General features: G+C 53.3%; 1 protein-coding gene across 2 annotated transcripts; it reads right to left on the bottom strand.

Annotated features, from left to right (window-relative positions):
- Positions 1-2,266: 2,266 nt before the first annotated feature.
- Positions 2,267-8,330, bottom strand: LOC138726384 (class I histocompatibility antigen, F10 alpha chain-like). 2 transcript variants are annotated; one of them, XM_069868105.1, is made up of 6 exons: positions 8,228-8,330; positions 6,907-7,170; positions 6,100-6,372; positions 5,565-6,022; positions 5,402-5,434; positions 2,267-4,911 (listed from the first exon to the last, which is right to left on the bottom strand). In XM_069868105.1, the coding sequence occupies exons 1-5, from the start codon at positions 8,289-8,291 to the stop codon at positions 5,432-5,434; spliced, it is 1,062 nt and encodes a 353-aa protein (XP_069724206.1). In that variant the 5' UTR covers positions 8,292-8,330; the 3' UTR covers positions 2,267-4,911; positions 5,402-5,431. The 2 variants fall into 2 exon arrangements, with proteins under 2 accessions (XP_069724206.1, XP_069724205.1); XM_069868104.1 differs by lacking the exon at positions 5,402-5,434.
- Between the last annotated feature and the right edge of the window lie 2,490 nt (positions 8,331-10,820).

Raw genomic sequence — 10,820 nt, 5'->3', positions numbered from 1 at the left:
CTGAGTGACCGGATGCAGTGTGGTGGTGCCCAGGGAATTCTTTGTCCTCTTCTGTCCAGCCACAGTGAAGATGGGAGAACCCTGTGCACTGTCTGCATTAAAGGTTTAGATCAGGCTGGCACAGGCTAGGGCAGCAGCATGGGGCAGGGCAGGAGCTTGTGGGGCAGGTGGGAACTCTCCAGCCCCACGGAGCCCCAGCCAAGCCCCACTGAGCTCGCAGCCCACGCTCACCCCCACTCTGGTTGTAGCATTGCCTTGTGCTGTCAAGGCCCAGGCGATGTCCAGGTCCACTGCTGGCTGTCCTGTCCAATGCAGTCTGGGTGTCCCGGTGCTCCTGATCCATATTGGCCACCACCCAGTCTGCCTGGGCTACCATCCTCCCCATCTCCCTGCTGCAGCATGAGATGAAGATCCCATCCATGTACCTCATGGACACGAACTTGGGTACCCCCAGGCTGGGCTCTCACAACTCAGTGTGGAAGTAGCATGGGCAGTGGAGCCCTGTGGGGACACAGGTGACAAGAGGTTGGGTGGAGACAGAAGTGATGGATAGGGTGCAGGGATGGATGGTGAGGCTGGGCGGGGGCCCCAGGGGAGCAGATTGGAGGGTTGAACGCAGCTTCAGGGGGGATGTGACCAGTGGGGGAATGTTGGAGGAGCACCTGGGTCTGGGAGGGGATTCTGGTTCCCAGAAAGGGGAGCCCAGTGAGTCCCCAGAGTCAAGGTAAGGGGGGTCCAGTGAATGGGTGGGGGACACAAGATGCCCAGGAATGGGGGCCCAAGAGGGCCACCTGTGTCAAGGAAAGCAGAGTCTGGGCAGTGCTGAGAAGGAGGGGACAGGATGTGCAGGAAGAGGGATTCAGAGGGGTCCCCAGTGTCAAGGGAAGCGAAAGTGGGGTGGTGGTGTCAGAGTCAAAGAAGGGGATCAGGAGAGAGGGGTCCCAGTGTTTGAAAAAGGAGATCCATGGGGGGCTCAAGGGAGATGTGTTCTGAGGAGGCTCCTTGTGCCCTGGAGTGTTCCCAGTGCCCAAGGAAGAAGGAACAAGAGGAGGTCCCAGTGCCCAGGGATGGAGGGGGTTCAAGGGATGGGGGGGTCCTGGAGCCCACAAAATGTGGCACTGCTGCCTGGGAAAGAGGGTACAAGGGGGCCCTGGTGCCTCAGGCTGTGTCCATGGATGGAAGGGGTAAAGAAAGGGGGTTCCCAAGCCCAGGAAAGGGGGTGCAGGGATTCTTGGTGCCCAGGGAATGGAAGTTCAAGGGGGTCTGGGTGCCCAGAGACAGAGCAGGGAGAAGAGGGGCTGCCTGGGAGGAGGGGCAGGTATACCAGTGCCCAGGGATGGAGGAAGCTCAAAGGATGGGGGATCTCAAGCCCAGGGAAGGGTGAACAGCTGACTGGGAAAGGGGATGTAGGAATTCCCAGTGCCCAAGGAAAGAGGAAAGGTGAGAGGGACTGGAAGGTGTGTGTGGTCCTGGTGCCTGGGGAAGGAGATGCACGAGGATTCTTGGTTCCCACAGGGGGTCCTGGAGCAAGAGGAAGGAGATGCCGGGGGGTCCTTGTGGCTGAGAAAAAAGGAGGGACAAAGGGGGCTGCATTGGATGGATCCCAGTGACAAAGGATGGAGGGGGTTCAAGGCATGTGGGGCTCCCGAGCAAGTGGGAGATCGAGGTGGGGTCTCAAGAGAGAGGAGCAGAGGATGAGAATCACCTTTCTCGCCCCTCTGGTCACACTTCTTTTGATGCAGCCCAGGATATGGTTGGCCTTCTGGGCTGCAAGCACATATTGACAGCTCACGTTGAGCTTCTCATCAATCAGCACCCAAGTCCTTCTCCAGCAGCACAGGGCTGCTGCCAGTTACACCATCCCCCATAATGTATTGAAACCCTAGATTGCCCTGATGCAGGTGTAGGATCTTGCACTTGGCCTTGTTGAAACTCATGAAGTTCACACAGGCCCACTTCTCCAGCTTGTCCAGGTCCCTATGGATGACATCCCGTCCTTCTCATGTGTGACAACTGCACCACTCAACCTGGTGTCATCTGCAAACTTGCTGAGGGTGCACGTGATCTCATTGTCCGTATCATTGATGAAGATATTAAACAGTGCTGGTCCCAGTACAGGACTATGAGGGACACCCAACTATGCCTGGTTTCTGGGCCTACCTGGCTCCACGAGGTTGCCAGGTCTACACAGCTCCGCTGGCCCAGGAGGTCTTTACAGCTGTGCCACGATACCAAAAATGCCAGCAAATAAACTCTCCATGACTCATTTTGGAGTTTTAGAAAGCAAATATCCTTTAATTTCAGCTTGAGGGAATAATTTCCATCAATCATGTGTAACAGTACAAGACCTTGTTACAGAACAGATTTCCCACTTACATGCATGTGTATAAATTTTCCCATATTCTTATGCATATTCTACTACTTTCCAAGGACTCATTCTAATGTTATTATGAACTTTACAACAGCCAAATCTCTGCTAATTGGAGACAGCTTCCTGTCTCAGCTTGTATTTTCAGATAGAGAAGGATTGCAAACAGAGGTGACTAGATGAGAGGACACCTCTGTTCAGCACATATCATACTTAACATCAAATGTTATCATTTCTCAAAGAACAGTGTCTGGAAAAACACTGTGAAAAAACATGGTTTTAAAAAAAACCCATGCTCTCAGAGGAACATTCTGCCCAACTTTCAAAAAATACAGTTACTTAAATTAAACTTAACTGAAATTAGTTAGAAAACTGATTCTATAGAAAACTAATGCTACTTTAGCTTAAATCAAAATATTCTACTTTTTGCAGAAGTAACTATTTCTTGTGTCAAATCCTTCCTTTCCTTTTTGGTCCTTTGGTTCTTATCTAAAGGCCCACACCTCCCTTCTTCACACACAAGAAGCAGCAAGGCAGAATAACATCAACATTATTTACCTACCTCTATTCTAGAAATAGGAACTTTTTCAACACTATGCATTTTACACAACTTAATACTAAAAAGATGATCCCTACTATGACAGGGATTAACACTAAAGTTTGCAACAAGAAAGCCAGCCACTCGGTCAGTGACATTCCACCTATATGGCTTAAAAATGTTTTCAGCCAATTGTTTCCTGCATCCTCTCCAAGATCCCAAGCTTGTCAGGCAACATTCTGAATTTGTTCTACCTGCTTATTAAGCTTTTCCATTACATTTGGGATATGGATGCAACAATGATCCATGTCCAACTTGAGATCCCCACAGACTCCATCCTCTTTGGCCAGCAATAAATCTAAAACCAGGCAATATTGTAACACTGCCTTAGTATTGGCCTCTACCTGCCAACCGATCAACTTAAATCCTTTGGCAAAAGAATTACCTAGCGTTTCCACTTATCAGGTAAGACTTAAAATTAGAATCCAATTTTCCAGTGCAGTCAATCCTGGAAGTAAAAAAATTGTGTGATACCCATAGTACCTCAGTGGATGTGCTTGGCCCTTGCTAATTACCTCTGTCACTGGCTCTTTTGTTTTTTCCCCACTACTGAGGGCTTACAGGGCTTCATTTCCAGATAGGGCACAGTGTCAGGAGGCCTAAGGTTATAGGCATATTTTCTTCAGTAAAAGGTAATCTGGTAGTCCAAGACCCACTTCCCAATACCCATACACTGTACCCAGGGGCTAGCACTTCAGCCTGTGAACAGCTGGAGGTGTCGATACAGGCTTTACAGAATTCTAATGTTCTTTTCATAATAAAGGGAAAGTTGTTATTATTACATCTGCCCCTGACAAAGTTACGTGTGATTTTCTGCGTGCAGTTCCAGGGCAACTTGGGGGTCATCAAATTTATCTTTCTTTCCCATCTAAAGTACCATTTAAGGGGAGAAATATATCTCCAACCTTCTTGCAAATTTTACCCCAAGTCCCAAAGCCTTTTCTCAAGATATCACATTCTGGGAATACAGTCACATCACTGCTGCAGTGATGGGGACATGGGGACATTAAAAAGTACCTGGTATGGTCTTTTCCACCTAGGAGTGAGTTAATGGTTCCGAGTCCCAGGACTTGATCTACACCCGATTTCCAGGCTGGAATGGATGTCCTGGTGTATCAAGCTCTAGGGATTTGTTAACAGTCACAAATTTCTGCAATTCCCGGAGAGTCTTTCCTAAAGATATCAAGTAGTTATTAATGTCCAAATTCCGTTCAACAGTGATATCTCCTGAGACATCAGGTTTCTTGATTAAAACTGCATTGTCTTTCCTTGTGGCCGTTACTCTAGCTGGTTCAGGAGGACCATTTGGCTTTTGACCCTATACTTTGGCCCCATTGTTAAGAGGCTGGTGGATCCAAATCTTTTACCTCCATGAATGATGGTGACCTGAGGTGGATCTTCCCTCTATTTTTTCTCACTGTTAAATAAACAACTCGCATCATTCTAAAAATGCAGAATCTCTGGTCTCACAAACTCATTGCCCTCTCCCTCCTGGAGCCTGGCCAAGGCCCCAAGAGAGGAGATTATGGAGGCAGCTGGATATCTCTCATCTTGAAACTAAGGGGGTTGCTGAGGTGCAGCATTCCTACATAGTTCTTCTCCTTTTACACAGCACTCATGCTCTTGCTGATTGGTTAGCCAGGGCACCAAAGGTCTTTTCCTCTCTGTGTTCTGAAGTAGCTACAAGTAAGGTGGCACAGCTCAATTCCTCTGATAATGTGACTATGATGCATTTTCCCACACCCTGTGTATTAAGAATAACACAGCACAACTCTACTGATCACAGCAATGTGAGGAGTTACAGATTAAACAGCACACACAGCAGCGCAACACGAGTCATCCACGGGGCACCTATTTTCTTTTGGGCCTGTTGATCAAGCCCAGTCACTTCAGGGATTCATCTCGCCATGGGCCAACCCCTCATAAACTGCTCAGGTAGTGCTCCCTGCAGGAAGAGGAGGAAGAGACAGTGTCACCCACGGCCACCTCCCTGTTCCCAACTCTCTGCTTTCAGGGTTTTGCTGCCCCTTGACACAGCCTGGTGTTGCTCCAGCTGCAGGAGGAGCACAGAGAGCCCATCCACCCCTGCTGGGCCCACCCCACAGCTGTGTCCTAGTTGCCAGATCCCCTGTCCATGCCTGCCAGAGAGAAACAGTCATGAGCTGCCAGCCCCATACTTGCTATGGGCATGGTGCCCATGCCAGGAGCTAGCCCAGGAGCCACAGCCTCACTGCAGCCACCAGCAGAGGAGGATGGTGCTGCCACACCACAGGGAGACTCCACTTCTTCCCTATGGCCCCACTATGGGACTTGAAAAAGGGCCAACAAAGGAAGGAAGGGGGATTGGGAAATGATGGCAGTGGCCACAAACCAGAGCCTTGAGTCTACCCCAGCTCTGTGCAGCGGCTGGAGCCACATCTGCTGCCGGTACTCACCTGACGCCTTGTCATACTCATTCATCTGCCTCACTGCAGAGAGAAAGAGGCATCAGTGTCACCCACGCTTCACCGCCAGGCCTGGGGGCTCCCCATGGCACAGCGGCTCAGGGCCACAGCCCCACCTGGCTCCAAGCCTTCCTCCCACACCCCTCAGTCTCACCTGTCCTGGGACTTTACTCAACTTGTACTTCCAGAAGGCAAATCCGGCAATGACAGCAGTGACAGCCAGGATGACAGCAGCAGCCACAGCCAGCACGGTGGTGACTAGGTTGGACTCCATCTCTGGAGTGAGGAGGTGAACCACTCCAGAATCCCGCTTCATGCGCCCAAGGCCACTGTGCTCATCCCATGCAAAGAGGCCAGGCTGTGCCAGGCTGGCATGCTCCACACGGCACTGGTACTTGTGCTTTTCCTCTGGATGTATGTCAATGGAGGCTGAGATGTAGTAGGTGCCATCACTATTGGGCGCAATGCTGCTCCACACGGTGTCCTGGTCTCTCACCTCGCCACCCTTCAACCAGCTGACAGCGATGGGCCGTGGGTAGAAGCCATAAACGCGGCAACACAAGGTCAGGATCCCCTTGGCCTCCTTCCCAGACACTTGGACCATAGGCAGTTCTGGGGAGGGAGTGGTGGTGAGCGTTGGAACACACACGCATGCCAGAACCTTCCCAGGGTCCCCATCTCACCCTCACCTTTCCTTTCCAGCACAGCCTGCCCGTATCTCAGGTATTTCCTCAGCCACTTGATGCAGGTGTTCTCCAGGAAGTCCTTCCACTGTTTAGCTTTCCTTCCTTCCTCCTCCCACTGCCTCTTGGTGACTTCCGCCACTGTGTCCCACACCGTGAATGTCATTGTGGCCATGTCAAATGCAATGAAGTCCTTCCCATCGTAGGCACTCCGATAAAACCCAGTGATGCTGCCATCTTCCAGGTCACAGCCATACCTGCGCTGCAGCGTGTGAGCCCCTGAAATACAACCAGAAAGGAGGCCACTGCAGCCCTGGGCCTTCAGGGGGGTACAGGCTCCCTACATTGCACTCTGCCCGGCTTGGGGAAAAATCAGGAACGAGCACATGAGCTGCGCCCCATCCTGATTGGGGCCCAGAGCACTCAAGGTGTCCCACAAAGCTGTGACACAGATCCTCTGCCTCCAGCTCCATGGCAGCCTGGGACAGCAAGGGACTGGGGTCTCAAATGCCATAGGAGACAACAAGGAGATCTGATAGGGTGGGGTGGCTCTGGGCGGGGGGACACAAAGCACCACGGGAAGGACAAGGGGCTGGGAACCCTTCTGGTTTTGGGGGCCTTGACTGCTACAGGGATTGCTAGGGGCCAGGATAGTGCAGTCAGAATCCCCTCAGGCTTGGGAACAGCATGGCTGAGAGCCCTCCAGCAATGACAGTGCAGAAAGAAGGGCTGGCACAGGCTGCAGCAGCAGCGTGGGGCAGGTGGGAATTATCCCGTCCCAGCCCCAAGCAACCCCAAACCAGCTGCACTCACCGCCACTCTGGTTGTAGATGCTCTTCATTCTGTCCAGGCACATATGATAAAACTCTTGATTGTCTTTTGCCCTCTGGGTCTGGGTGTACCAGTGCTGCTCATCCAGGTTGTCCTTCACCCAGTCTGCCTTGGGCACTGTCTTTCCTGTCTCGCTGTCGTAGCGGGAGATGAGGTTCCCATCCACATATCCCAAGGACACGAACTCAGACAGCCCTGGGCTGGGCTTTGACACCCCCATGCCGTAGTAGTGTAGGGAATGGCGTCCTGTAGGGACACGGGGTGATGAGAGGTAGAGAACAGCGGGGTTGGGGGGAGACAGGAGTGATGGGTGGGGTGCAGGGATGGATGGTGAAGCTGGGTGGGGGGGGTCTCAGAGGAGCAGATCAGGGGTGGGGGTGGCTTCAGAGGGGAAGTGACCAATAGGGCATTTTTTTGGGAGCCTCTGAGTCTGGAAGGGGGTCCTAGTTCTTAGGAAGGGGAATCCAAGGTGCTCAGAGTCAAGGAAAGGAGGTGTCTAGTGAGTGGAGAACCCAAGGTGCCCAGGAACAGGGGTGTCTCCAGAGTCAAAGACAGAGGTGTTTGGGCAATGGGTGGGGCTGTGATGCCTGGGAAGGGGACAGGCCAGGGGTGTCCCCAGTGTCAAGGAAAGCAGTTTCCAGGACAAGTCTGTTGGACTGATCAGGGGATGGGGTTCCCACTGTCTGAAAAAAAGGTCCGGGGGGGTCAAGCAAGGGAGATGTGTTCTGAGGGGGTCTCTGTGTCCTGGGGGCAGTGATTCCAGTGCACCAGAAAGGGATGTGCAGGGGGGTCTTGGTGCCCAGGCAAGGAGAAATGACAAGAGGAGATCCTGGTGCCCAGGGATGGAGAGGGTTCAAGGTGGAGGTGGTCCCAGAGCCTGGGGAATGGGGCACCGCTGCCAAGGAAACAAGTTGCAGGGGGGTCCTGGTGCCCAGGCATGGAGGGGGGTCAAGGAGGGGGAGTCCTAAGCCTAGGAGAGGGGGTGCAGGGACTCTCCGTGCCCAAGGAGTGGGAGTTCAAGGGGGTCCTGGTGCCCCGAGAAGGAGGAGGGACAAGAGGGACTGGAAGAGGGGAGGTGTGTTCTGATGCCTGGAGATGGAGGGGAGTTCAAGGAGGGGGTGCCCTAAGCCCCGGAAAGGGAGCACCACTGCGGGAAAGGTGGGTGCAGGGGGGATCCTGGTACCCAAGGAAAGTGGAGGGACAAGGCGGGGCGGCATAGGGAGTTCCGGTGGCCAAGGACGGAAGGGGTTCTGCGGGTGGGGGGTTCTGGAAGTCAGGGCAGGGGGTGCCAATCCCCGTTTACCTCTGCAGCCCAAGGCCCCCAGGAACAGCAGCGGCACCAGCCCCAGCACCAGGCTCAGCTCCATGGCTCTGCCTCGCTCCGCACCCGAGCCCCAAATCCTGAACCCTAAGCCCCAAGCACCTCCCCCACTCCCGAGCTCCGAGCGCTCCCATTTGCTGCGCCACCCCACCCACCAATGGCATCCCGAGGCACCGCATGACGTCACCAGTTGCCAGCGCAGATACCGACTCCGCAGGTTGGAAAAGCGAAAGCAAAAGCGAAAGCAAAAGCGAAAGCGACGGGGGCAGCGCGGGGCAGTGGAAGCCTGGTAGTTTCTGGAACCCCTAAACTCCCAGGACCCTCGGCCTGAGATCACCCCGCACCAGCCCACCCTCCCGAATCCCTCCTCAGGGCCCCGGACCCACCTGCATGCCCACATTCTCCGTGTTCTCCAAACCCTGGCAACCCCCTGGGGCAGGCCTGCCTCCCCGGGCCCCACAGAGGAACTCTGCGTCACTCTCTCCACCAACGACTCCAACCTCTTTGCACCCGCCCGGCATGGGAAGGGGTGGAGCCCCGGCTTCTACTCGCGGTGGAGCTGAATGGTTATTCCCTGCAGGGAGGAGGAACCCCTTTGCCCATGAGTAGGGTGGGTTGACCCTGCTGCGCAGCTGAACCCCACAGCTCTTAGGGATGGAAGAGAGAATGGGAAGGAGAAAAGCCAGACAACTCCTAGGTCAAGATGGAGACAGTTTAATGGGGAAGACAAACGCTGCCATGTCTAGCCATGCCCGCTGGGTAGCAGGTCCACTAAGTTCCGCCCGGTCTGCTGAGCTCTGATGAACAGACGGGTCAAGTCGGCAATTCTGGTTGCCAGGTCTACCCCGCCGCACCAGAATGCCAGGTCTCGGCTCTGCTGGGCCATCAGGTCTACTCTGCTTTGATAGAGCAGCTCTTCCCAGCTCCACCAGGTGTCCAGGTCTCCCCACTCCACCAGACGGCATGTCTAATCTAGGCTGGGCAGCCAGGTCTCCCCAGCTGCACCAGGCTGGCAGGTCTACCTGGCTTTGCTGAGAGCACATCCACCCTGCAATGCTTGGCTGACAGGTCTACCCAACTCCACCAGAATGACTACTCCCCTACACCGGGCTGTCAGGTCTACCCGTTTTCTCCAGGTGACAAGTTTCCTGGCTTCACTGCATTGCCAGGTCTAGCCAGCTCTGCTGATCAAGCAAGGCACCTGGCTCTGCCTGGCAGCACATCTTCCTGGCTCCACCAGAATCTACTCCAGGTCTACTCTGCTATGCTGGGCCAGCAGGTCTATCCATATATACTTGGCCAACAGCTCTGCTAAGCAGATCTACCCAGTTCTGCACTGAGGTGACAAGTTTGTCAAGATGGCAGGTCATAGAATTATAGAATGGGTTGGGTTGGAAGGGACCTTAAAGCCCATTTGGTTCCACACTCCCTGCCATGAGCAGGGAGATCTCCCACTAGACCAGGCTGCTCAAGGCCCCATCCGACCTGGCCTTGAACTCTTCCAGGGATGGGGAGCCACAGCTTCCATGGGCAACCTTTGCCACTGCTTCACCACCCTCATGGTGAAGAATTTCTTCCAAATGTCTATTCTAAACATGTCTTCCCCCTTTCAGTTTAAAGCTATTCCTCCTCATTCTATCACTACAGGCCTTTGCAAAAAGCTTTCTTCTAGCCTTCTTCAGATACTAGAAAGCTGCTGTAAGGTCTCCCCAGGGCCTTCTCTTCTCCAGGCTGAAGAACCCCAACTCTCTCTGCCTGTCCAGTCCTTGGATCATCTCCATTGCCGCCTCTAGACCCGTTCCAACAGCTCTGCTGAGTGGAAGGTCTACCCAGGTCTACTTTGAGTTGCCAAGTCTACCCGCAACACCAATCTTGCAAGTCCACCCGCTTGTGTTCAGATGGCAAGTCATAGAATTATAGAATGGTTTGGATTGGAAGAGACCTTAAAGCCCATCCATTTCCAAATCAAATGCCTACAGCAAAATTGTGCTGGAAAGTTTTCAAGGAAGATGAGGTTTGCACTTTTTCCAGTACTGTCTATTTCTGGTCAAGTCAGGAATCCTAGGAGAAAAATCCTCTTTCCTCATTAAGAAGTATGCTTTCAGGTTCTCCCAAGTCATGCACCTCTTCTAACTGAGAAGATTAAATAATTGGGTTTCTTTTTAGGCAGTGTTTGATTAAAATGGAGCGGCCCCTGCTGAGGCGGAGTGGCCCCTGTGGCCCCGTGGGGTGGCGGCGATTGACGCCGAGGAGCAGTGGGCCCTGCTCAGTTATTACTGCCAAGAGGGTTACTTCCAGCACGTGCGGGCAGTGGCGGAGGTGGCGTTGGGGCAGCTGGGCAGCGATCCTGTGTTCCTCTTCTACTGGGCCTGCGGCACCCTGCGGGCAGGTGACATCCAAGATGGTATTCGACAGTTGGAGTCTATTAAAAACAAACAGGAGGTGTCACTTTGTAAAATGATGGCTCTGATTTATGCCCATAAAAAGAGCCCTAATCCAGATCGAGATGCTATTCTAGAGTTGGATGCAAAAATGAAAGAGCAACGTAAAACAGCAGGACAGCAGACTCTGTACT

The sequence above is a fragment of the Phaenicophaeus curvirostris genome, chromosome 13, assembly GCF_032191515.1.
Source record: "Phaenicophaeus curvirostris isolate KB17595 chromosome 13, BPBGC_Pcur_1.0, whole genome shotgun sequence".
NCBI lineage: Eukaryota > Metazoa > Chordata > Aves > Cuculiformes > Cuculidae > Phaenicophaeus > Phaenicophaeus curvirostris.
This window is presented reverse-complemented; position numbering and strand designations above follow the sequence as displayed.